General features: G+C 42.2%; 1 protein-coding gene across 1 annotated transcript in view; it reads right to left on the reverse strand.

The window, feature by feature from the left end:
- Positions 1-10,289: 10,289 nt before the first annotated feature.
- Positions 10,290-26,611, reverse strand: part of LOC8039247 (ribose-5-phosphate isomerase) — a 40,735-nt gene continuing 24,413 nt past the window's right edge. Inside the window, exons 7-8 of the mRNA XM_029971355.4 lie at positions 22,691-22,790; positions 10,290-10,573 (exon numbers count right to left, since the gene is read on the reverse strand). Coding sequence (XP_029827215.1) covers positions 10,482-10,573; positions 22,691-22,790 — 192 coding nt within the window. The 3' untranslated portion in view covers positions 10,290-10,481. The remainder of the gene's footprint in view (positions 10,574-22,690; positions 22,791-26,611) is intronic.

Raw genomic sequence — 26,611 nt, forward strand, 5'->3', positions numbered from 1 at the left:
ACGGTTCAAAGTAAACGAGGGTGGTTACTCATTATATAGCCTATTACGATTGAATGATAAATTCTCACACCATTCAAATCTTGTACATAAATCTTCTGGAATTTTTTAACGAGTTTCAAAAGTGGACAAAAAAAAATACATTCCCCACTTCTTCATCAGACGCGCCCAGCGAAGAGCCATGCATATGGCACGAGAACGCGCGTGTGAAGTCAACGTTCGGTTATCTTGTACTTCGATTTCGCTAAAAACTGGAGTGTCGTGATCCAGCGCGCGGTGCAAGTAAATCCCAGGAAGAGCAAGATGGTTTCCATCTTTACCTGCGTGGCTTCGGCGTAGTGAGCGACGACATCGTCCATGACCCGTCCCATGCGCGCTCTTTGCGCTCAATGTCGTCGAAGGGCGACTGGAGGAAGTAATGCCCATTTTCACGCAACTCGTTTATATTTGTGACGGTGCTCTAAGCCATTTCAAAAACAGGCATCAGGTGTACGAATTCAAGAAAAGGAATGACGTCGTCAAGTGGATATTCTCCGCATCAGGGCACGGGAAAAGCTCGTGTGATAGAGCGGACCGGGCATCCGTGTATCTCGACAACTACAGAATAGACCTCTAGCTAAATTATCCAAGCATCAAGGGGAATGCAGGGAATGGCGTTTCACGCGCCACACGCGCACACCTTTCCCGTATAAAAGGTTCGAAATAAATAAGCTAAATAAAGCGTTGAAGAACGCGCGTGTAAGATGCTGTTTGTTTTAGGCATTTGCTATGGAAAAGTTACCAGTGCTGAGTCCAGCACGTGCGGCGCGTGGAACACCATTCCCTCCATTCTCCGAGATGCTCGGGTAATTTTACAATAGATTTATTGTACTCCATAACGAAAGCGCAAAGCTTCGTTGAGGCACTCAGACCGAAAGTCAATGGATCGTTCTGCTCTCAATCGCCAGAGAAGCTCACGCGTTTTCGGGTGCTCAAGAAAGAAGAGTGGGAGAAAGTAAACCCACCAAGGGGGCATCCGATCCTCACACGTGTGGAGGAAGACACTGAGGAAGGCGCCTTGACCGTTGCCCTGGAAAATATTTGCGAAAGCACAGAGTAGCTGCATACACTTGTCAAAGCCTGGACGTACCGCTTTGTGTCCCAAAATTTAGAAGATAATCAGTGAGTACGTGCCGGCATGTTCAAAACTGCAACTGCTGCGTGGCTCCTACAAAGTGAAAAAAAAAAAAAAAAAACTGATTTAGAGTTACGTCGAACTAGTAAAAAAATGTACTGGGTATAGTGACTGTCGATTTTCGGTTTTTTTTGTTTTACCTTTACGTGTCGTCGACTTCTTTTGTCTGACTCTCCACCAGGCGTGCGCAATTTTATTTATGATCGGAGTTGGGTCATTTCTTCTTATTTATTTATTTTTATTCCCTGCCCCTCTCCGTGACAATCTCTCCGTGTGTTTCGGATCGTTTCTGTGTCCTCATTTTTGTGTATTACGGAAGTGAAAGGGCCATTCCCTGGTGATCTGTGCGATGTGCGGTGAACATACCCTAGCGACTGGTTTCGGAAAGAATTGTACATAATATATCAATAATGTGGTGACTTTCTATGTCTTAGCATTATGACAGCTAACAGCTAGTCATGCTAGTTTACAGTGAAAGTTTTATAAATCGAAACAATACAACGTCTGTGCCTTTTCGATATTGAAGGTCTACTAGGCCTGCTGATTTTATTAGACATGTTGCTCGTGGTCTACCGTTCTTATCAAAACATAAATAGCTATTCAATACCACAAATTCCGTTTATAATTGATTAAAAAACGCAGAAAAAATTCAAGAAATCTTTTTCACAATTCATAAAACGCACGGGTCGCTATGACTGACTTAGGTTTTGCAAAACGAAGACGTCTTTTTTTCCGATATTGAGGCTTCAATATAGAACATACAAACAAAATACACACTTTCTCGACTTGCCTTTCGGGTAGACAGCTATCATATCTACATTTAAGCAAAAAATGAAAAAGATAAAAATGAGTTTTTTTAGAAAATCGATTTCAAAATTGGTACTTTTTGGTTTTAGCATAACATTAACGTAAACGTACTGCAAAGTATATTTTATACAGCTGATTCATTTTAAATTATATATAAAAAGCGTGTTTTGGGCTCTCCATAGACATAAAGTTCGTCAACAATTAACCGAGGGGGCGTTTTTGACATTTTTAGAGAAAAAAAACAAAACGCCTAAAATTATTTCATGGTTTTAGAGCCTTTTACCTGTGCTCACAGAGTGCTTTCAAAAAGTTAATATAATGTGAACTGAAAATCCACGGCGGCAGATCGAGCGAAACATCCGACCCACGATGGATGTGAAAAACACTGCTTTCCGAAGCGGCCTTTTAAAAAATTCGTAAGTCGAGAACAAAAAATCCGACTAACTTGCGGTTTGCGGCTACTGCGTTTTAAGAGACGACGCCATAACATATATTTTTTTCAGCGAAATAAAAAAATTCGAACCTCTTTGCTTGCACGATTTGAGATTAAATCACCCATATATACATAACGAAGTGAAAAACTCACGGTGAGAAACAACAAACAGCGGAAGTTTAATCACTTGTAATTCATCTCCTGACGAAACCGAGTCCCTCGGCGAAACTGTCGATTGAAGTTGCGCTGTTTGTTGTTTCTCACCGTGAATTTTTCACTTCGTTATATATACGCCTTCGGCCCCTTACCTCCGATGCCCCCATGCCCACTATATATATGGGTGGTTTCATCTCAAATCGTGCAGGCAAAAAGGGTCGAATTTTTAATTTCGATGAAAAAAATATATGTTATGGCGCCGTTTCTAAAACCGCAGTCGACACAAACCGCAAGTTCGTCGGATTTTTCGTTCTCGACTTATGAATTTTTAAAGAGGCCGCGGCGAAAAGCAGTGTTTTTCACACCCGTCGTGGGTCGGATGTTTCGCTTGATCTCCCGCCATGGATTTTCAGTCCACATTATATTATCTTTTTTGAAGCACTCAGTGGACACATTTAAAAGGCTCCAATACCATGAAATAATTTTAGGCCTTTTTCTTTTTTTCTGTAAAAATGTCAAAAACGCCTCCTCGGTCGATTGTTGACGAACTTTGACAATTAATTACTGGCGATCTACTTGGGTCACATCGATATTTTTTATGTCCACGGAGAGCCCAAAACACGTTCTTTATATTTATTATAAAATGCCTTGGCTGCATAAAATATCCTTTGCGGTACGTTTACGTTAATATCATGAAAAAAACAAAAAGTACCATTTTTGAAATTGATTTTCTCAAAAAACCCATTTTTTATTTTTTTTATTTTTTGTTCAAATGTAGATATGATAGTTGTCTACACGAAAATCAATCCTAGAAAGTGTATATTTTGTTTTTATGTTCTACATTTAAGCATCAATATCGTACAAAAACGTGTTTTTACGGCTCGAAATGGACTTGCGAATTGCGCGTCTTCACAAGCTTGGAAATAGTTTTTTTCTTTTTTTCAACGTTCCCACATAAAAATGAAATAAAGTATTTCCAACCTGATATATTTATTGATTATTTAAATTTTATTATAGGCGGCAAGCTACATCGGAGGAGTTCCAAAAAGGGAAAGCAACACTTCTTAAAAGACCAGCAGGTGTCGTAAATTTTTAACGTGTAGGAGTCGGCAGACGTCTTATTGATTCGGGGCCCTCATTGGCCTGCATGAACGTCCCGCCCTTTCGGAGCCAGCAGATGACCACGACCTTTCGCGCTAGTTGTGTTAGATGGGACGGCCCGTGACAGTAAAGCGAGCAGCGCACCCTGTGTCACGAGGAGTGAAATGGTACGATTGTGTCGTTGACGCGGCGAACACTGACAGCCACCCAGGAGGAGTCTGTCAGAGTATCGCACAAGGGAAAGCAAAGGAATCGTTGCCTGAAAGGATGAGGACACCACAGCCTTACAATGTCGACGGTCAACAACTGTTCTGCCAGCCAAAAACAACGCCGCGTGCGCGCAAAAACCGACGGCGCGGGACAGAAATCCCGCAGACGCACACACGAAGATGGGCCGGTTTCGTTAGGGATGTGGGGAAATTTGCAACCAGCCATCCGTGCATGCGTGAAACGATACCGCCTGTTTGCCCTAGCTTCGAGCGCCCTATTCTTACCTTGAAACGGCCGTGCTCACTCTCTCTCTCCGGGGAGATCCGATAGCACCGAACGGTTATCTATTAAACTTGAGGAAGAAAACTAGAAGGGAGTGTTTAAGTTTAATTATCCCGACCAACCCGCTCGTTCTGTCCTTATAAAGGGTTATCTCTTTTGGTAACACCAAAGCCCGGAGACTGACATTAAAACGAGCGTGTTGGTAAATATACTTGTGTTTGTATTCTGCCCGGAGACTAGTTGGTTCGAAGTCAGCCTCCTTGTCAACTATAACCGTTTGTGAAGAGTGGGCTTCTCCCGAGATGAAACGTTAGCGCCGGCTGACGTGTTCTTTTGAAAAAAGGGAAGGGGAAAGAGAAAGTTTGAGTAACTGCAGAAACTACCTCGAAAGCTCCTCTCCCGATATGAAGCTTGAAGCATAGTCTCGGTTACCTTCTCGCGCATCGCCTGCTCGAATCTATTCTTCACTTTCTTTCGTACAGCCACTGTTCCGCACAGCCGTCGTGGATGTGCGTAATAGAGGGAGGAACAGATTCGAGCATCATGTGGACGCCGTCATCCTGCCAGACTTCAATGTCGTGGGACCGACTCGTGTGTGTTTCTTCGCCCCGCTGAAATTTGTTTATCGGGTGCAATTTTTTCTGAACGTTTTTTTTTTTTTTGCTTTTTTTTTTTTCAATGTCTTTTTACTAACTGTTTGTTAGCACTGTTCAGTTGTTGGGTTTATTTCGTCATGGCGTAGCGGTCTGGCGGTGATGTAGAGAGCGTGTTCGCACGCATTTGGTTGCGTCCCGTTTAGTGAATGGGGCATTCACTAAACGGGACGCAACCAAATGCGTGCGAACACGCTCTCTACATCACCGGGGAGTTGGTTTTTGTTCTTGCCATGTGCGGCTGAGTTTTCCCGTCTTTATTAAATTATTGATCTTCTTTTTTTTTTACCTTTACATGCCGTCGAGTTCTTTGTCTGACTCACCACCAGGCGTGGACCTATCGCCTTGCCACCGCTCGAACCTAAATACTTTTTTTTTTTAACGCAATTTTCATTAAGATCGGAGATGGGCAATTTAATTCCCATTTATTTATTTTTATTTCCTACCCCTCTCTGTGACACACTCTTTGTGTATTTCAGACCGTTTCTGTGTCATCACTTTTGTGTATTACGGAAGTGAAAGGACATTCCCTGGTGACCTGTGCGATGTGCGGTAAACCAACCCCAGAGTTTGTTTTCGTAAAGAATTGTATATAATATATCGACGATGTGGTGACTTTCTTTGTCTTAGTAATATGACAGCTAATAGCTAGTCGTGCTAGTTTACTTTGAAAGGTTTATAAATCGAAACAATACAACGTCTGTGCCTTTTGGTTATTGAAAGTCTACTAGGCCTGCTGATTTGGTTAGATATGTATCTCATGGTTCCCGCTCTTATCAAAACATACATAAATATTCAATACCACAAAATCCGTTTATAATTGATTACAAAATGCAGAAGAAAATTCAAGAAAACTTTTTCACAATTCATAAAGACGCATGGGTCGCTATGTCTGACTTAGGTCTTGCAAAACAAAGACGTCTTGTTCCGATATTGAGGCCTAAATATAAAACATGCAAAACAAAATATACACTTTCTAGGCTTGATTTTCGTGTAGACAACTATCATATCTACATTTGAACAAAAAATGAAAAAAATAAAAAATGGGTTTTTTGAGAAAATCAATTTCAAAAACGGTACTTTTTGGTTTTTGCATAATATTAACGTAAACGTACCGCAAAGGATATTTTATACAGCCAAGGCATTTTATAATAAATATAAAGAGCGTGTTTTGGGCTCTCCGTGGACATAAAAAATATCGGTGTAACCCAAGTAGATCGCCAGTAATTAATTGTCAAAGTTCGTCAACAATTGACCGAGGAGAGGTTTTTGACATTTTTACAGAAAAAAACCAAAAGGCCTAAAATTATTTCATGGTATTGGAGCCTTTTAAATGTGTCCACAGAGTGCTTCAAAAAAGATAATATAATGTGGACTGAAAATCCATGGCGGGAGATCAAGCGAAACATCCGACCCACGACGGGTGTAAAAAACACTGCTTTTCGCCGCGGCCTCTTTAAAAATTCATAAGTCGAGAAGAAAAAATCCGACGAACTTTCGGTTTGTGTCGACTGCGGTTTTAGAAACGGCACCATAACATATATTTTTTTCATCGAAATTAAAAATTCGACCCTTTTTGCCTGCACGATTTGAGATGAAACCACCCATATACACATATATATATATATATATATATATATATATATATATATATATATATATATATATATATATATATATATATATATATATATATATATATATATTACGAGCTATGCGTGGAAATTTACCGGACGGCAATCGTGAATTTATTTTTAATGAAATTACCTTTGTGATTTACATGCAGATTTGGGCGATCTTCAGTTGAGCTTTGGCGCGTGTTTCAGCCTTTATTGATGCCTTCATGATTAAGAAAATCAAATCGGCTGCGAGGATATCATTTTTGTGCGCGCTTTTTATACATCATGAATCGCTACCCACCAGCTCAACTTTCAACCCCCAAACCGAATACAGAAAGGGCCACAAATGCGATTTTTGTTTTTGTGTGTGCACGTAAATGCGTTGTCAGGGGTGGAACTCATGAAATGTACTTGAGAGCAGCCACAGGAGCAGCTGAAACAGCTGCTTTGGAGCAGGTTGCGAGCAGCTAAAACTACATCCTGGAGCAGGCTAGGAGCTGCTCAGATCAGTTTTCATTGCACTTCAGCTTGTGTCTTAGACGAGCACGGGAGCGATTTCAATTGTGCTTAGCAGCACAGATGAACATGAGTGGTTCCTAGGTCGATGGGATAACAGTGTAACAGATGCGAAAACTTGGCCTTAGCGAGAACCAAAAAGCAAGTACCATATGTTTCTGAAGATAGTGTCCTTGATATTTTCTGAGTGGCTTTCAGCTGCTCAAAATGCAAACCAGACCTGCTTATAGCACAACCCACACGTGCTCGACAAAGCAATTATAAGTGCGAAGCACGTGACTTGCGTAAGCAACGGACGTGCAGTTGCGCGGAGGAACAGGGTAACAAATTTCGAGTTTATCCTATTATACAACTCAATATCGAGGCGGCAGACAACGATTAATGGAGTTATCGTATTCTAAGCGATAAGTAGAAACAAGATTAAAGTACGCCGAGCAGATCTACCGCTCGTGTGAGAGCTGCTGGCCGGCAAGGTTTCGGATCGGACTGCGTTTCAGTTCCATCAAATCACGATTTAGCTTGCAGGAATGTGGTTCCAACTTCCATGAAGTAGTAAAAGGAATCTTTTGCGAACGAGTTTTCAACTGGCTGACGTCCGGAACCCGGGCAACAGAGCCTCAGGCAATCTGATGCTTAAGGACTCGACCTCACCTCGGCCGACTTGCTTAACCGCTTATGGTTGAAGAATAAGAATCCAGTCGCAGGTGATGTAGCACTTGGAATCCGACCCACGAGTTTTTTCGCGCGCTTCCGACTCGGGATACACAGGGGAAAAAAACGAAATAAAAAATTGCAAGGCCAACCAAGCCAAACGCGCTCATGGTTGCCAATCGAGTCGATAAAAACCGAAACCAAGACAAAATAGCATTTTTTTTTTGGCGCAAGTTATGCGCTTTGGAGCACAATTGCGCGAGGTATCGGCTGTGGCGCAGTTTCCGCAAAATGGCACAAACAAATGCCTCTAGCGCAAAATGGCGCAGCCGTTCCACCTCCAATTGTTTCCATTTGGCAACAGATGATGCAGTATGATATTGGGTTAAACATTGGTGCGCCAATGTTCAACCTGGAGCTTCACTAAAATCTCCGAGTTGAGATCCCAGCCAATCCAGCACTGCGAACGCACCGCGTGACCACGCACCCCGCGCGTTGCTACCCAACCGAAGGCCACGTGACACTTGCACGGCGTTGGATTGACTGCATAAATCGTAGCGTCCTCTAAAATTCGCCATAAGGTGAGCTTCCTCGCACCGGTTAGGTGATCCCAACGTTACTAGAACCACTCAGTTGGGAAACTGCCATAGAGACTGCTCTGAAAAAGTGGCCCCAATCTGTCCATCAGAACCGAGCTAATGGCGAACACAACGCCATTTCCCCCGCAGCGGCCACTCGAGGAACTGCATATTATATTTTGGCTTTAATCGGTCATTTTGGTGCCGAAACAGATACAGCGAAAGAGGTTACAGGGGTGCCACCCCCGTCTCCCAAGTTAAAATGCACCTAGGTCGGGACGCGCTTCCTGAAAGGACCGCTGAGGCATGGTTGTATAAAAACAATAATAATTGTTCCGCAAAACCTTGCAAACTAAAGATTATAAAAACATCACGCGCCCTTCATTTTGTACTAAACTCCAACAAATTTCATACAAAAAGAGTCTTTTCCGTTTGTTTTTACGCAAAAACATGCTTTCTAAAAGCTCAATGTGACCACAGTACAGGCAAATGATAAAGAGTGGCGCTGTTGTCGCGTTTAGCTCGGTCTCGGTGGACGCCAGCGGCCCAGGTTTCGACGGCGAGTTTCCGAACTGAGTGTTCTAGTAACGTTGGGTGATCCTCACCGGTACGATGTGTACTTTTTAAGTTTCATTCCTTCTTAGGCAGAAATGAATTAATGAGCATCTGTTAAAATTTCTATGTAGCCCTTTTTAATTATTTTAAAATATATTAACGAGCCTAAAATTAATGTCATCTATAATCGTTTTAACAATTTTTTTTTCATTCAAGTGATTGTGTGGTTTGTTCTTAATAAATTTCGTGCAACGAGCCCATTTTTAGATCCTCGTTTATTGCGACGGTGCCCTTTTGCATGATTCATAATGTTCATATGTGTGTGCTATTTCTTTATATTCTATTTATGTTCCATCAGAGTGGACTTTTTTTTCGTGCATGATGCTGGACCCTATTTTCCACGTTGCCCCTTGGTGCATCGTCAGGCAATTCGTTTGCCTTTAGAGAGTGAGAGTGCACTCCCTTGGAAAAAAATATTATGGATTGGATTTTTAATGCAGCATACCCTATGCAATACTTACTGTATATGCCAATAAAGCCAATTTTCCCCAAGTTTGACAGGTTAAGAGTAAAGTGGAAACTCTTCCACGCTCTTTCCACTTTAGCAGAGCGAATGCTGAAGAGGAGGAGGCGCCCTCCCCTTCGGCGGTCGCTCCGATACAGTGGAAGGAGGTGGGAGGAGCTTCAACTTTACTCTTAACCTGTCACTGACTACACCATTGACATATTAATGCTTGTGTCAACGATGGAATCTATTTGCTGATAAAGAGAACAAATCTTACTAGTGAGTAAAGATATGAAGCATAATCCAGATGACATATGAACCTAAATCCACATTCAATTTACATGAAACTGTTCATTCAAGATAGCTGTCACAGCACTAGCACCTTCAATAATGCATTAGTAGATCAAAGTTTCAGAAACTAAAGCATAACACTCATATACTACCTCAACTTAAGCAGGGCATCAGGCCTCTGACTGAAGAATATTGGTGAAGACATCAGACACTGAAAACTTTGCGCCAGTTTTTTTTTTTTCAGTCCTCAATGAATGCCTTTGCCAGAAACCTGCTGAGCCAAGATAAATATCATTACTATATACACAATATCACATTTAATATCCCTTTGACTAAACATAGGAAAAACTCTGCTGCCAAGTTCACCACAAAGTATCTGCTTGTCAACATTGCTGTAATGGCAGCCAGCTATGCCCTAAAGTAAAGTTGAAGAGTTTATGTGCCAAACCAATGATGGGCATCTGACATGCCCCAGCATATGACCCAGGATTCATTTAGACCGCCTGGGAATCTTATCATGTCCAACCGAAATCTTGGTTACATGGCACCTTCACTGCAATAAGTAGTCAAATTGCAAGCACCTCGACTAAGATTTTAACCTGCCAATTAATCTGCGGGCCAGCGCTTTGCCTTGGAGCCACTGAGGCCGACTGCACTCGTAAGAAAAAAAAATAGTTACAACACATTGTAAAAAATAACCAGCAGATCCTTACTAATGTTCAATAACCACTAGAATCCTGAGTAGTACATCACACAAAGGGTTTTTCTAAGAAATAATTTTATTTGAGCGTCAGGATAGGTTAATAAACTGAATGTTACCAATGCTACAAAGATATTTGAAAGGTCGCCATAACAAAAACTAGTGCAGAAACCAGTATAAATTGCACTGCTAAAGTTGCTCCCTGAATTGGCCAACGTCATGAAGATCTCGTATATGCAAAATGATGACCATTTTAAACCGCATTCTTCTCAGTGACAGAACCATCATTAAGACCATAGTAGACCTTCTGAGCCATTCCAACAAAAAGACCGGTTTCAACAACACCTGAAAAGAAAAGAAACATCTTAACAGCAGCCTTCACTTTGCACTTTCAGACACTTCTCACAGTTTGAACCGTGTGTTAAAGTTATAATTAGGGCTTGGCGTTTTTGAATTTTATGCAGAAAGAAGATATTCGATTTTTTTTCTTTCTGTTAATATTTACTTATTAAAGTTTACTAAAAGACAGCGAGTGTGCAGGTGAGCTAGTGATAGTTAATCATGATTTTTAAAACCCGAGACTCTGGTAAAATAAAAAGCGGTATTGTGAGAATTCTTAAGGAAGAGGACACGACTTCCATTTCGAAGCAGATGATGAGCTGAAATAGTTTGGCGTTAAGTCTTAAATTTTTTAGATACGGAGCATCTCTTGCTCGGGTCTATGTCCCGCGGCGTCGGCGTCGTAGTCCGCACTCAGACTACGCATGCGCAACTCTCCTCCTTCCCTCTCTCCAACAGCTGCGCGTTACTCTCTCCGCTCTCTCTCTCTACCAGCTGCGTGCACTTCGCGTGCGTTCGCTTCTACTCACACCGCGTGCGCATGCGCAACTCTCCTCCTCTAGTCTCCTCTCCTTCAAGTGTGAATATAAGCAGCGGTAGCGCGCTGCGCGCGTTCAGTTCACTGCTGTTGACTCCACTTCACTCCGTTCTTCCGATGAAGTGTGATGGAAGCAACAGTCCCGTCAGTTAGTGGGTTGGCACAAGCAAGCGTCAGCACCACCCCACAAACTAACAGCAATGCTGCTCAATAAAGAACTTCGTTAACCGTTTCACCTTCGTCTACGCAATTAAAAAAATTACACCATCTTCCCGAGGGGAACCATGGGGTGATGGGGAGCATCGCGGAGTTTCCAACAACGTTCACGTGATGTGTGGTAACCAACGCAAGCTAACAACGTAATAACACGCAAGTTAACAATGTTACTAACACCGTTAATAACACCGTTAATAACGATCTGCAATGCTCCGCATCACCCCATGGTTCCACTCGGGAAGATGGTGTAATTTTTTTTTAAAGGATCACAAGCCAGAGAGGCCTCTCTGCACAATATTGTAACAAAACGGAACCTGGCAGTGCATATTGTCTAAGTTCCTACAACGTGGGTCGAATGTAGTGCATCTCGGAAAAAGTCTAATGCTCAGAAATTCAGAAGAGCTGATCGAGGCTCTGGGAGATGTTCATGGAAAACAGTGTTTGGTTATGTCAATGGACATAAAAGATCTTTACTACTCGTTGGAGAAGGTTCACTAAAGGCAAAGAGTTAAGCGCGAGACACATGCGCGAAAAATCCATCCGAACCGACAGTCCGAACACCGCTCCGAATTGCCGCACGCGACAGTTTGAGACACACGCTTCCGACCTTACATGCGACACGACGATCCGTTCGGCTCCGCCCAGGACCCAGGAGATCCAAGCGTTTCAGCGGACTCCGGAGGTCATCTCTGGTCCCAGATTGACGGTTCAACTCGCACGAACGAAATTACAAGCTCGTTCTCAATAGCGCGTGCATTCTTTGCTGGGGCCATCTTTCTCGAATGGGTCAGCGGGATTCACGCGTTCGGCTTCCCCTTGCCTGCCCCGTTATCGCGTTCGCTTCGTCCCGCCAGACTCAGTGCGTCATCATGACGTTCGCGCTAGCTGTGCTGTCATTGGCTGGACGCATCCGACAATCCGTCCGCCGTGCGAAACTATCTGGCGCGTTGCACGCACGTCGGATCGCCAATCCGACGCCTGAAGCGACCAAATTTTTCGGATCAGGCAGTCGCACTGCCGGATCGGACGTCGGATCGGATGGATTTTTCGCGCATGTGTCTCGCGCTTAAAACAGGCATTAAGCGCGAGACACATGCGCGAAAGATTCATCCGATCCGACGTCCGAACCGACAGTCCAAACGCCGCTCCGAATTGCCGCACGCGACAGTTTGAGACACACGCTTCCGACCTTACATGCGACACGACAATCCGTTCGGCTCCGCCCAGGACCCAGGAGATCCAAGCGTTTCAGCGGACTCCGGAGGTCATCTCTAGTCCCAGATTGACGGTTCAACTCGCACGAGCGAAATTACGAGCTCGTTCTCGATAGCGCGTGCATTCTTTGCTGGGGCCATCTTTCTCGAATGGGTCAGCGGGATTCACGCGTCCGGCTTCCCTCGCCCGCCCCGTTATCGCGTTCGCTTCGTCCCGCCAGACTCAGTGCGTCATCATGACGTTCGCGCTAGCTGTGCTGTCATTGGCTGGACGCATCCGACAATCCGTCCGCCGTGCGAAACTATCTGGCACGTTGGACGCACGTCGGATCGCCGATCCGACGCCTGAAGCGACCAAATTTTTCGGATCAGGCAGTCGTACTGCCGGATCGGACGTCGGATCGGATGGATTTTTCGCGCATGTGTCTCGCGCTTTAGAGTTAGATTTGGTTAACTTTCAATCTAAGACGGGCTTAGCAGTGGACTTTCCTTTCTATTTTAGACCCATACCTCCAAGCAACAGTAGTAGAATAAAGCAGCCAGAATTACATACAGAAAGATGGAGTTTTGTATAGGATTATCCACGGCTCCAATATTGGCAGAAATATTTTTTAACGCATTAGACAGTACAATAACTGACAGCCGAGACAAAAGCGCCTCCAATGGTTTCTTGGTAAGACTGTGCGCAGATGATATTTTTATTTGTTCATTCCAGGATAGTGAAACACAGGCACTGGAAAAATTGCTGAGAACAGCAGCTCCAGAACTATGGTTCACCGTAGAACAGCCAGAGGATGGGATCTTAAGAGTTTCTAGATTTACATGTGCATGTCGAACGAGGTCTCTGCTGGGAGTACGGGAAAAAAAATGCTAAACCTCCTTTAAAAAAGAAAAGTCGCGCAAAATCTAAAGCTGGAGTGGTCAAGTTTTATTGATGAAAGCCAAGCAGAATTCATGTACTCATTGGATTAATCACTCTGCAAAAAAAAAAAAAGGGAAGAGGCTGGAGAGTGCTGGGTATGAAGAAGATTTCATAAAAGGACAACTAGAACATTATTTTACGGATGGACATAAAGGAGATAAAGAACAAACGAAAAAGGTACCAGTGATTCCGTTGGGCACAATGGGACCGGTCAGTTTCGTGCTAGGAATGGGTCGTCTATGAGATACCACTGGCTTGTGGTTTTAAGTATGTGGGAAGGATGTCAAGATGTGTGAACGACAGATTACTCGAACATAAAAGAAACATAGAAATAAACGTGTCAAACTCGGAAATAGTGAAACATAATGGAAAATATAACAATTGTATGGCAGGTTGGTCAGAAACGCAAGTTTTACACAAAGAGCCTAATCATAGCAAGAGGATCGTAAGAGAAACAATAAAAATCAAAACCATAGAAAATTGCATCTCCCAGGCCTCGATGCAGCTTGACAGTAAGTAAAAAAAAAAGTTCCTTGGAATACAACCTTGTACTTCAAAAAAACCTTCTTTCAGTAAGCTTCTGTGCATGTGCACACCCTCTCCCCCGGCCTTGCTTCCCATTGTCCCCATTTTCGCAGGGCACCATCCTGCACGACCAACATTGTCAGCGCCTATCTGTCCCCGTATTTCATCTTTTTTTACAATTCTTTTTTGGGTATCGATAGTATGGGGCATATAAAGCAATGAAAACCAAAACAATGGCACAATATCTATGTGTTTTAACGAGCGGAGTCCTGTAGGGCTGTCTTTCATTTGTGGTGCACGGACAAACCGCCACACAGCACTCATTACTCAAAAGAAACTCCATTCTACTTTTTTTTATGTGCATTGCGAACAAAGTGTGATTAGAGGAGAATATTTTTGTAAAAATTAATGTATCAATTTTTTTTTCTTTGCAATGTGAAAGAAGGGTTTGTATGCTTATTGTTTCAAAGGATGTGCCTGGGAGAGAAGTTGGTGATGATTGTTTGATTGTATCAAGAATAACTGAACATTTCTAAGAAGTCACTCGGTGGCTGATTCATATGTACAGTTGAATCTCTTTAATTCAAACTTAAGGAGGACCGAGAATTTCTTCCAATAGAGCAAAGTTTGAATTACCGGGAGTTTCCTCCCATAAAGACGCATAGGATGGGACCTGCATGTTAGTTTGAATCATCTGCAAGTTTAAATTAGGAGAGTTTGAATTAATGAGATTCGACTGTATCTAGGAGCCCATTCAGTGCATTGTGAATGAAGTGTATGTCTGGGAGAGGAGGTGTTGGTTTCTATTGATGGTATATAAGGAGTGAGAGGAAATAAACGATTTAGCTGCGTTTGAGACGTTTTCTTCTGTGCCTTTCTCTTTGACTTTAAAGTTTCCTTTATTTTTCCCCTCACCACAGTCTCGGCTTTTAAAAATCACGATTAAAGTCTACTGGGTTTCTTTCGGTGATATGTGCGGTACCTCCAGTCAACCCATGACCGTCTGCGGTCTTTCTAGTGTTTGGCTTTTTTTCAAGCACTAGACAAATATTAACAAATGGTTGTGTTTAACATAGTGATGTCATGAAGAGTTTGCTACCACCATGTAAAAGAGTGACAATCCAGAAACTATGTGATGGCGCCTAAAATGTAACGATAAGATTAAAGCACATTACTTGTCCTAGTAACGCGTGCAATATTAAAATTACGACGAAACACGCGGGGACAAGAACAGGAGACAAAGCAGATATCGACAGGCACTATACCTAGCCTTAACATATAACCTTCAGCATATCAAGAAACCACAAACTTCACTGGTCACCTAGATCGCAATTACTTTGTACGCTCGTAATAAAAACATGCATTGTTTACCCAAGCTTTCTTTACATTTAAGGACCGTTTACGCACTTCCGGTTTACGCACTTCCGACTTCTTAGAGCGTGTGCCTTGAAGCCTTATAAATCTCTTACGATAAGATAGCACACTAGTGCCACCTATCGGGAAGCCGTGTTGGCAGTCCTGTATATTTCCTATTTTTTTGGCGCATCATTCTTTCTTTCTTGGCTCGAAAGACTTTCCTCAATGTTATAAACAACCATTTCTCATAGGTAGTACGTCCATCGGATCTTCCACGTTTTTGTCCACGATCTGGACGTGCAATACTGGTTCCCGTGACATGCGAGTTTGTAGCGGGTTCCCATGTTTTTGGTTCGCGATCTGCGCATGCGATGTCGGTTCCTGTGGCACGTAAGTTTGTAGCCATTTTCCGCGTGTTTATCGCATTGTGAAACATGAATCTGCTGCATCCGCAGTCTGCGGTACCCTTTCCCGTGACACAGGAGTTAGTAGCAAATTCCCGCGTGTTTATTTCATTATGAAACGTGAAATGCTGTGTCCGTGATCTGCAGTATCAGATCCGTGTCATGTGGTATGTAGCGGTGCCCCTGTGTTTATCATTAATTTTTTAGGTTTTGCTGTCTCATCCCCCAAAGATAGCCCCATTTCATGTTTTTCATCATTTACCTCTTCATTTTGGGTGGGCAACCTCAAGGCGAATTCCATACTATGAAACCAAACTCTAGCCTACATCTTATGAGGGCTGAGATAAAACGAAGCATGCATGCTACATTAACAAAGTTTCGAGCTATACGAGAGATTAGACCCAACATTGCAACTGCAGAACAGACAATATGAGTGACATGGCAGCCAAATGAAAAATATCTATGAAAAAAATCACTTCAAGATCATGAATCATTGATACCCGAGTAATAGTCATACTGTCAAGTGCATACGGATGAAGAATTATACTTCTCGTTTTTCTACAAAACGAAAAATACTTTAGTTTCACCTGGCTTAATTAATTAAAAACTTGCCGAACAACAATTCAGTATACGTGAGGCATCGCCCTGCAGACGCCTACAGTCACAGTGATGTAATTGGTCCGAGTCATTTTGGAGCACCTTTTGAAGCAGCCAAATGTCCATTTTGGAGCAGCAAAAAGTGCTTTTGGAGCTAAGTGCACATTTAATATCAGCATGAATATTATGTTAAAACATATGTGTTTATGTTTACTTTGCTTTCCTGCTTCTGAGCAACCATTTGATGGCATGAACAGCATGGCAGGTTTGGTTCCTTGGCTAGCAGTTTAATTGCACGCAGAAGCACAAGGCACGGTAACAAGATGCTGATTGAGCTGTACATACAAACTGTTGTGCATGGTTATTTTACGTATGAAATCAAATGTAAACCAAATAAGGTATATTCCACAGAAATAATGTTAGAATATAAAACTTTCGAGCACCCGAAGTGATGCCTAAAGTTCTAAAGGTTGTAATTAAACTGCAGCTTTTAATGTAGATTGAAAACAAAGCTTTTGTCATTTTATTATGAACAAGAATGACACCTCATAAGTGGAACTTCATAACAAATATCAGGAAATAAACAATAAATATGCTTTCTTAAAAAAGAAAAAATCCCAGTGTTGAATTTACTGATACAGCTACCTAATCTAGTTTTAATTTACTGTATTCACTGCACCATCAAACGAATGAAACCTCAATAAAGGTAATAACTAAACGAGAGACGACAAAAAATAAACATATATGTAGAGCGGTCCATAAACATTTTGTGGCAATACTCGGACACTCTTCTACTGGTCCGCCGTTTTGTTTGCGCTGTTTTCTCGTTCCGCTGCATCACTAACTCGCCCAGATTTCTACGCTTACAATACTCAAGTATCCTTGATGAATCTCGAATGTGAAAAGGACATCGTCAGAATATCATAGTTTATCAAATATACTACACTCTGGGACAACTTTTCTTGGCAATGCAGTCAAAGGTATGGGCACGCATGCCCTCTCCCCTTTGGAGCAGTCAGTAAAGTTGTCCCCGAGTATAGCCGCAGTTTCAACGAGAAACCTTGTGCAAGTCCCACTCTGGAGGAGTGATTTCCCCTTACCACATGGGTGCACAGCGGCGAAGCAAGCTAGGTGAAATTCTGACCCCTACTACGTGATCATCGCTTCACCGCAGTACACCACTGCGCGGTGACAAGCGCACTAAACGATGCTAGCTATTTAGCCAGAACAGACAACAAGCGTGATATTTTTTTCAAAACTTCCAAGTACTTTCAATGTTTGATACAGCGATCAAATCGAATATGATGTTATTTCGGGCGATAAACAAAAGTTTTGGATATTGGCACAAGCCCATCGTAGCGATCCAGCCATGTAGCGAGGCCCAATTTATTATATATTTTCAATATTAATAAAGTGAAATTAAGTTTTGGCACAATATTGGCACAAATTTCTCATATTTTGGCAAAATGTAGCAGGATGTAGCAGGGCAAGCGTTTTGGCACAGTTTGGCCCAAATGGCATAGCAATCACATCCCTGCAGTCATCGAGTGAGTGAATTGTCCAAAGAAAGCTTAATGTCATCAGCAAATAGCGAAACATTTTAATTTATTGCACATGTGGCAATGTCGTTGATAAAAATGAGAAACAAGAGGTCTTAAATTGGAGCCCTGTGGTACTCCTGACGACGGGCAGAAGGGGTTTGAAAAGCTATTTAAAACCCAGACAACTTGTTGACGGTCAGTCGGATAGCTATCAAACTACTTTAGGATAATTAATGAAAACCCGTTCAGTGACAGTGTCTCTAAAAGCAAAGCACGATTCACCTTATCAAATGCCTTCGGTAGATCAAAATAAATAAAATCAACTTCACCACGATTTAAAACATGAGGCACTGAATATTCTAGAAAGCTAGAAAAATTTGTCTCAACAGAATGACCCTTAAAAGGAAACCATGCTGATGGAAAATAATATGTTGTCCAAAATAAAAAGACATGCGTGCATGCATTACAATATCAAATACTTTTGAAAAAAAACAAAGCAGAGATACAGGATAATACCGTATTTACTCGAGTAATAGCCACACTATTTATGAACAAGGCCCTTGGGTCTACTTTCCCGCAAAGCACAAATACAGTCAATCACCGCGTTGTGCATAAATAACGTAGCGAATAACTAGATCGAGAACACGAGTCTCCATACAAATGCAACATGCCCAGATGGTATCTTCGCACGAAGAAGTTATCTCTGTCCTGTAAAAAGCTGGAATCATGCTGTCGATCGCGATGATTGGCAATCCACGTGCTCCGGGGAAAAGCAAACCCTCAAGTTTTCTTCATAAACAGTGCGGCTATTACTCGAGTAAATACGGTACTGATTTAAGGTTGAAGTATTTCCCGCCTTAAGAATAGGCACAACAGTGGACTCTTTTCACACTGATGGAAAAACAATAGCAGACAAGGAAAGATTAAAGATATGCTCTAATATTTTAAACAAACAATGTTTGAACATCCTTTAACAATGAAATTTGGAATAGAACCTGAGCCAGGTGATAATTTCGGCTTTAGTTTTTTTGTTATAACGTCCATGATTTCAGGAATAGCGCAGCAATCAGTAAAGCAGGAGCAATCACATTACTGCTACGTCTAGTAAACTGGGTGAGCCAAATCCTTGCTGATAAAGTTTACTGCACAATATTAATAAAGCAGACTGTCTCTTCACACTGCGCATACTTTACATAATTTGCTGCGAAACGAATGCGATTTCCAGCATGGCGGCAGGTTTGCTGAAACCCTCGAGTGTCAAACTGAACAGGAATTAGATAATCGCGCAACAGGGTTTCGCCGTTTTATTCACAAAAGACGTACCACCCGATCTATGTTTGGCAAAATGTTGAAGGTGCTTACCGGGATATAGTATCATTCAAGAACGTATGAACCAAAGAAAAACTAGCAAATGCGAGACATTTTTGGTGTCTCTAATCGTGAGCATATGAACCAGAAAATCAAACGAACCGAGAATGTATCAATGAGGTTCTACTACATAAGATGCACTCTTTGTACAGTCGGCACAGTGAAACTGCATTGATTAGCCCACATATGCGTACTGTGATTGCAACATGTATTTCATTTGGTCGCATGGCCCCACATACAAGTAGAATGCTGCTTTTGTGGGCCAGCTCTTTATTTTGTACGACTTGATTTGAAATAAAAATTGAATTGAATTAAATATGTGCACAAGCGGGAGAAGGTTTCAATATTCCCACCGAACAATCAAACAAGAAAAAAAATTCCTGTGATAAACTCGTTTTGATGTGCCAATATGGTGGCTTCTATAGGTAGCCACCATTTTGCCTGGAGCAGATTATGAAGGAAAGTCGACTCGCAGTAACCGCAAGCTACATCTGATGGATCTAGACTCTTCTTCAAACCACCGCAGAGCAGGCCATCCGCGGGTGTTCTGCCATTCCTCTATTGTAAATGTCAATTCAGCCCACATCTTGCTCAGTTAAGGTCCAAACTTATAAAAGACAAAAACATACAAGTCACGATGTTATGCAGAGGGCAAGTTCGTCTGCTTCTTGCGCAGGGGGTGGTGGTGACGTCAGAACGCCGAGCCCTGATTGCCTGATCGCGACCGCCTATCTGAGCGTCGTCTGCTCCTTTGCAACGTCGTCTGCTCGCAACGTCGTCTGCGTCTGTCTTACCTTTCCTGCGACTTTCGGAAGTGGAGAGGCCAGATTCACAAAACGATCTTACGCCAAAAATGTGCGTAAGACAAAACTTAAGAACAAATTCGTATTCATGAAACAATATTTTCGTAAGTTTTGCGCAGGTTACGACGAAATCCTACGACAGCTCCGAAGCTGTCTTATGCACTTCTTACGATCAAATCAGCATGGCCGACAGCGTCGCAGTTGCGACGACCCACGGACGTTTATTTTTCTATGTGCACTTCTCACGCGTCCCGACTTCAAGCAGCAAGGAAAAAGTAAAAAATACTTGAAACAGACCACGACGAACAAGAACGCTGGATCCACAAACACCCGGGAAAAGCTCCAACGGCCACGATTCCACCGAACGCAACCAAGCGAGCTCGGCAGTTAGGCCTAGCAGGCACTACGCGACTCGGCGACCGTCTGCCCACGACCGGCTGGCGTGCTCAATGGAATATGTCCGCGCAACCCTTGTGAACCCTTCCCGTATTATACTTTGATCACTGACCTCAATTTTAGATTAAGAGGCCAATTTCTTCCTCTTGTTATCTCCCTGTTTCCCGAGGCAACGGTGACTCTCGCCGGTGAAAAAGCAGTGAATCTCCGACAGACGCAGGAAAGGTAAAGCAGCCATCCCTTTGACTAGCAGACGTAAAGCAGACGACGTCAACTGCGCCAACCCGCCGACGCCGTTAAAGAATGAGGGGTCTCGCCGCACACGAAAAGAGGGAAAAAGTATTTGGGAGGGAACTTGCGGACACTAACACGCTCACTCTCGGTTCTTAGCAAACAAACCTCGGCGCCTCGGGACACCTCGCCAGTGAGTCCTTTGACTTCCCTCCTTGATGCGCGTCTGCTAGTTGTTAGACAAAAACAACGTACCGCTCGAGTTATTTTGTCTGCCCTCTCTGAAAGGCGAAGTCGCGCTCGCTCGTAAAGACCTGCACTTCCGAAAGTCGCAGGAAAGGTAAGACAGACGCAGACGATGATGCGAGCGGGCGACGTTGCAAAGGAGCAGAAGACGCTGAGATAGAGGGTCGCTATCAGTCAATCAGGGCTCGGCGTTCTGACGTCACCGCTACTTCCTTTCTCATGCACAGAAGATGAAAATGAGCCCACTTGTGAGGAGTATAAAAAATGCTAAAAAAATTTAAAAAATTAAAAAAAAAAAAAAAAAAGCTTAGATTTATACATTAAAAAATATGGTATGTTTATCAGTTCTGATCAGTTTAAACCGAAAACACCAAGCCCTAATTCTGATCAATGCTCAGTTTATTAATGTGCCCATGACTCACAAATTTTAAACTTGTCTTCCTCGAGATCCAAAGAAAGCACCACCTTGGTATATGGTATAATGTTGACCCTAAATGTAGCCATTTCTAGGAAGGTGTGCCAAAACTGTTTATAATTATCCAGCCCTGCCTAATGCCAGTATATTGGATTCTTCAACATGCAAGGAAACAAATTTGGGGGATGTCTCCTGACTTCGAAACAGGCAGGTAGTTTTAGGAAACTTCACCGCTAGGTACCAATGAAGAAATGCTCCACATGCTCAAAAGTAGTTTTTGGACTTTCTTAACAAGGTGAGGGGCTTAGAGCGATAAACTGGTATCCTGTTCAACAAGCAAAAGCGACTCCCACTAGGCTGCTGCCATGTTGTAGAATTTTGACTACTAGACACATGACTGCACCGACTCCTGAGGCTCTTACGCAAAGCTGAGCCAAGATTTGTATTGCAATCGCTGTAAACACGATAAACTATTTTTTCAATAGTGTTGGCCCCAGAGATCCATGTCTAGCTCCGATAAAAGCCCAGAATACAGCACTGCGGCTGACAGCATCTAGCAAAGGCATTGCGAAGCTGCCCGAGTTTTTGTCATAAAAGCACATTTTGGACTTAAAACAAACAAAACATAACTTACCTCGTCGGTACTGTTATTAAAGATCAATAAGCAATTATTTGTATACGGTACTTTGTTAAAATCTAGACGTAAAACTATAAGGTAACGTGGGTCAAAAAGTGTGCAACATGGCGGCGGCCAATTAGGGGTCAATTTCAACTGCCAGTTTATCACTCTAAGGACCTCTACCCCGTTGCACTTTCTAACCTCAGCTCCAAACCTACAGGTGCTTCCTTTGTCTGGTTATCTCGTTCATCTCCATTTAGGTATCGCAAATAAGTGGGCCATGCCACAATATGACCATGGAGCCGAATAAAACAAAAGTAAAACTCGGTATTTCGTGTGAAAAATTTATGTTTTACATTAGAGCTACCGAACCAGAGAATATTAGAAGCCAAGAGCAGACACCACTCAAAGTTAACGAATCCACAACTGGGCGCGCGATCTCCACAGCCCAGTGTGCACGCATTTGTCGCTTCAACAAGCGAGCAAAGCACTTGCCATAGGCGAGGATACTGAAAATGACACAGGCCAAGAGCCCTTTATTGGAACAGTCTGTACCTTCATAGAGGGATTACAAAGTTTTAGTTGCACATTTTGTTTTTAGAAAATGACCTGCGATAGATTACTTTGCCAACGGGCCAGAAATTTCAGCAAACCTACATTATCAAATAACATTTAAAAAAAATTCATATCTTTTTAATTGTTTTAATTTATCACACCACATCAAAAACTCACCAGGAATCATTTTCAAGGCTGTGTTAGTTGCTGACCAGTTGCTTTGGGGTGCAAACTTGCAATCCAGTATAAAATTTCCGTTATCAGTTACCACAGGGCCCTACGTGAGAATACAAAACATAAATATTAGTGCAGGAAAATATTATATTTCCAAAGATACAAAAATATTTCAGAAATACAGTAAGTGTGTGGACGAGCTGATAGAAATTAATAATGTCATAAAACTACCCGTCTGGGGTAAACGAAATACAAAAACCTTTGAATGTCAAAGGAAAGAAGAAGGTCTCAAATTCAGCTCAATTGTCTTCTTCATAGTCACATAAACGCAATGAATTAGTCAGTGTCACACATTTACAATCATGTTGAACTGTAGGTGTCATCCAGTCAATAAAGACATTTACACTCGAAAATATTACCCTGCCATTTTCAAAACTTCGTAGGCATTTAATTATATAAAATATTTTTAGCCACATTGCACATCAAAGAATGAGCGCAGCCAAAAGGTGAGAGTACAAATGTAGAGCTGACGTTTCAAAACATTTTCCCCGTTTCCAATTGAAAAGCGGGTGACAAGATGATCATATCTATATTCTAAGAGAAAGAAAACAGCATTTGACCTCAAAATAACCACTAAAAAGTTGAAAAGTAAGTACTGCTCCTTCTCTGTTATGTTTAATGGCAACGGCGTCATCCTGAAAGTATCTAGCTCGACTTAGTAAGCAGAAACAAAAATAAGATGCCATTTGAATATTGCACATCATCCTATCAGAACGTTTATTCAAGATAGTAAATGAACATACCAAGTGCCTGAAAAACAAATAAATATAAGAACAGTTGGTAGAAATAATGCAAAATTTTTATTGAGAAGGAACAAAGTCTATACAAAGCATCTGAGACCAGCACAGAAAATTGATCAGTAATGGTTATGCTTCAAAAGCAAGGATGACATGCTGCAATGGATTCAAGAGAACAGTAATATATTGACTGACAAAAATCACTGTCGTATACCACATCCCAGGAATTTCCTGGTGCATACAGTAAACAATTTACTTTTTGCAGGCTCAATATTTCGCGATTTAAGTCAAAGCTGAAGTTTTGTGATAATTCGCAGGTTCTAATTTTCGTGACACGGTGGGATCTCATTATAGATTCCAATGTGTTTACATTTTACCGGAATTGTTCACGGGACCTATTTTTTGTGAATTGTAGGCGATTTGTGAAATTCGCGAAAATTAGGTCATTCACAGTACTTTGTCTAGCTGTTTTTGTACGCATGAAAGTGTGTGACCAATAGTGCCTGGCCACCTAACGCAAGATGCTCAACAAATTTAAGGGGCAGGCAACCTGGCCGGAAGACGGCTTGTGTGAACCTCAACGGCACCCGCAACGAATACAAAATAAATTAAAGGCTTGACCAGTATTATCATAAAGAAAGAGAAAAAAAAGCCAAGTGGAAGATATTTATTTTGATAAAGAATTCTCTCCAAAAGCAGAATCTAAATACAGGCAAGCCTTGAAGCCTTAATTCGTGTTGGAGCAGCATTGAAAAGGAAGTGAAATAAGCCGCTCTCAGAAAAAGGCTCGAGGTACACCTCAGCACTTCCTATGAGTTGTGAATGTGAAAGCATGAATGTCAATCTTGCGCGCATTCTCATGAAGTGGCCACGCCGTGCTCCGGAGTATGCTCGAGCGGGCTCTCTCTGGAAGACTCGCCAGCCAAACACTTCCTTTTCTTGGTGTGCACTGGCGCGGACACATAGCGCCATGGGGTGGCTCTCCTTGAAATTGACGTGCCTCGGCCAATGGGAGCCTCGTTCCTTGAAACTAGGATGTGCGCCAGCCCATGGGAGCACTATCAATGAGATTTCAGCTCCACTGGGAGAGGTGAATATATTTGCCGTTTGGCTCGGCTTTTTGCGCAGCTTCAAATTTTGCATTAAAAAATTGCATAACGAGTCGTCACATTGAGAGTGTGAAAATACAAGCTAATTTGATGAGTTTGACAACCATGTTGGGTTAATAGTCAATACGAAGAAAGCAAAACAAACAGGGGACAGAGACAGACATGTACAAGCTTGTACATGACTGTCTCTGTCCCCTGTTTGTGTTTTGCTTTCTTTGAATTGACAAGTGCATTTGTATGGACATCTGTTTCATACTAACATTTTTAGTTTTTCCGTAACCACGATTAAGAGATAAATTGCACAGCACTGAAATAGCCTTAACTACAAAGACTGTGTCTATGCAGTGTCGAAAACGGTCCCCCTTCTTGAAATTGCTGCAGATAATTTCATGAGGGCCATGCATGTGGAATAGGAGATAAATCCCGACTGACGGTAAAAATGCCACTTGAGGAAGTAAGACAGTGCAGAGGTGCTTTGCACCAGCAGATGACATGCACGAGGGATTCACCCCTCTTGGTTAGGTCTTGTGACATTGCAGGGTTCATTTTAAAAGTCCCTTTCCATTTGAAGCCTGCCCAAATATCTTTTATATTTTCAGCACAGCTTTACCCCTATCAAGTCATTGCCTATATCGATTAGAGGGTATGATTGGCAGAATAGTGCATTTCAATGGAACCAGAGTAACCAGCTTGTATATAGTCATGCAAACAGTTAGCTCCATGCAACTGTACATATTTTTTCTGGCAGACACCAGCCTATAATTTGGCACTCCTTTCATTTATCCACGTTTCCATTCGCAGCTGACGGGAGGAGAGGCCCGTCAAAGCAACCCATCAGCTGTGCTTGTACTTGATAAGATGGAGGAAAAGAAGCCCATCGATCATGCAAGCAAGCATTGGTAAAAAAAAAAAAAAGCTGCTTTTCTTTTTTTTTTATGGCACTGCACAGGTCTGTTGTTACACATGTTCATTGTTTTTTATTCTTCGATTGCACGAAAAATTGTGGCTCTTAGGTGCTCGCCGCAATAAAAATGCAGTAGTGCTCTATTTTTAATTTTTTTTTTACATTAACCATAGAGTGACACAAAGAGTAGCACAAATGAAGCTGCACCATTCAGAGCCTTCCGATTGCAAGGAAAACCTACAACAGACAGTCTCTCTCCTCAGTGTCGAAGCTAGGAATGACACTGCACTATTCGATTAATAGTCCTTCACCTTTAGCCAAAAGCAAATGTGGTAACTTCTTATTGCGAGCTCCGATTGTTCCCGTTTTTGCGTTCTTAATGCTATCCTTCCACCTGTTGCTCATATCGGATGGGTCTTACGTCAAAGGCTGAAAATGAACCAAGCCATGACATAGCAACCACTAGATGGATTGCCAATAGGCGAGCCCCTCAGGAAAAACAGATACATTGTCCGTTGGAGCTATCTATTAACTTCTTGCATGACTATCTCACCACATATAGTCCCTTTCTGGAATCTGTTTTAGGATACAAAACACACGGAGTTTCTAAGAAAAGGAGAAAAACTAAAACTATGATGATCTGTTTTATTTAAAATGTACCATCATGAAAACATGTTTTGACAGCTGTAGTGTAGTGTATAAACTTCAAAGCTTGTTAAACTTTTTCTTCATTCAGAAGATTTTTGGCAACTAAAGCAGAACCAAATAAACCACTCCCAGCTTGGGGCTGATGCAGATGAGATGAAAACATGCCGCAGGCTTGATTCAACCTGCGGGCCTGGGTGCCTACACTTACCGTAAAATCCCAGGCAAGCGCACTCAAAATTTGGAGATAATCACGTAAAACTGGGGGATGGGTGCTCCTTAGGTCAACAATAATATGCAAAGATATGTCCTTTGTGCATTTTACGAATGTTACAAAACTGAGGGGTGGGCGCTCATTGTGGAATGGGCGGATGCTCGGTATTTTACGGCAATGTAAAATGATTAAAACATCTATATAAGCCATAACCCTGTTTTTTCAAAACGGTTGTGTCATTGTCTTGACCATTTT

This window comes from Ixodes scapularis, unplaced genomic scaffold (assembly GCF_016920785.2).
Source record: "Ixodes scapularis isolate PalLabHiFi unplaced genomic scaffold, ASM1692078v2 PGA_scaffold9__187_contigs__length_104089568, whole genome shotgun sequence".
NCBI classification, from domain to species: Eukaryota; Metazoa; Arthropoda; class Arachnida; order Ixodida; family Ixodidae; genus Ixodes; species Ixodes scapularis.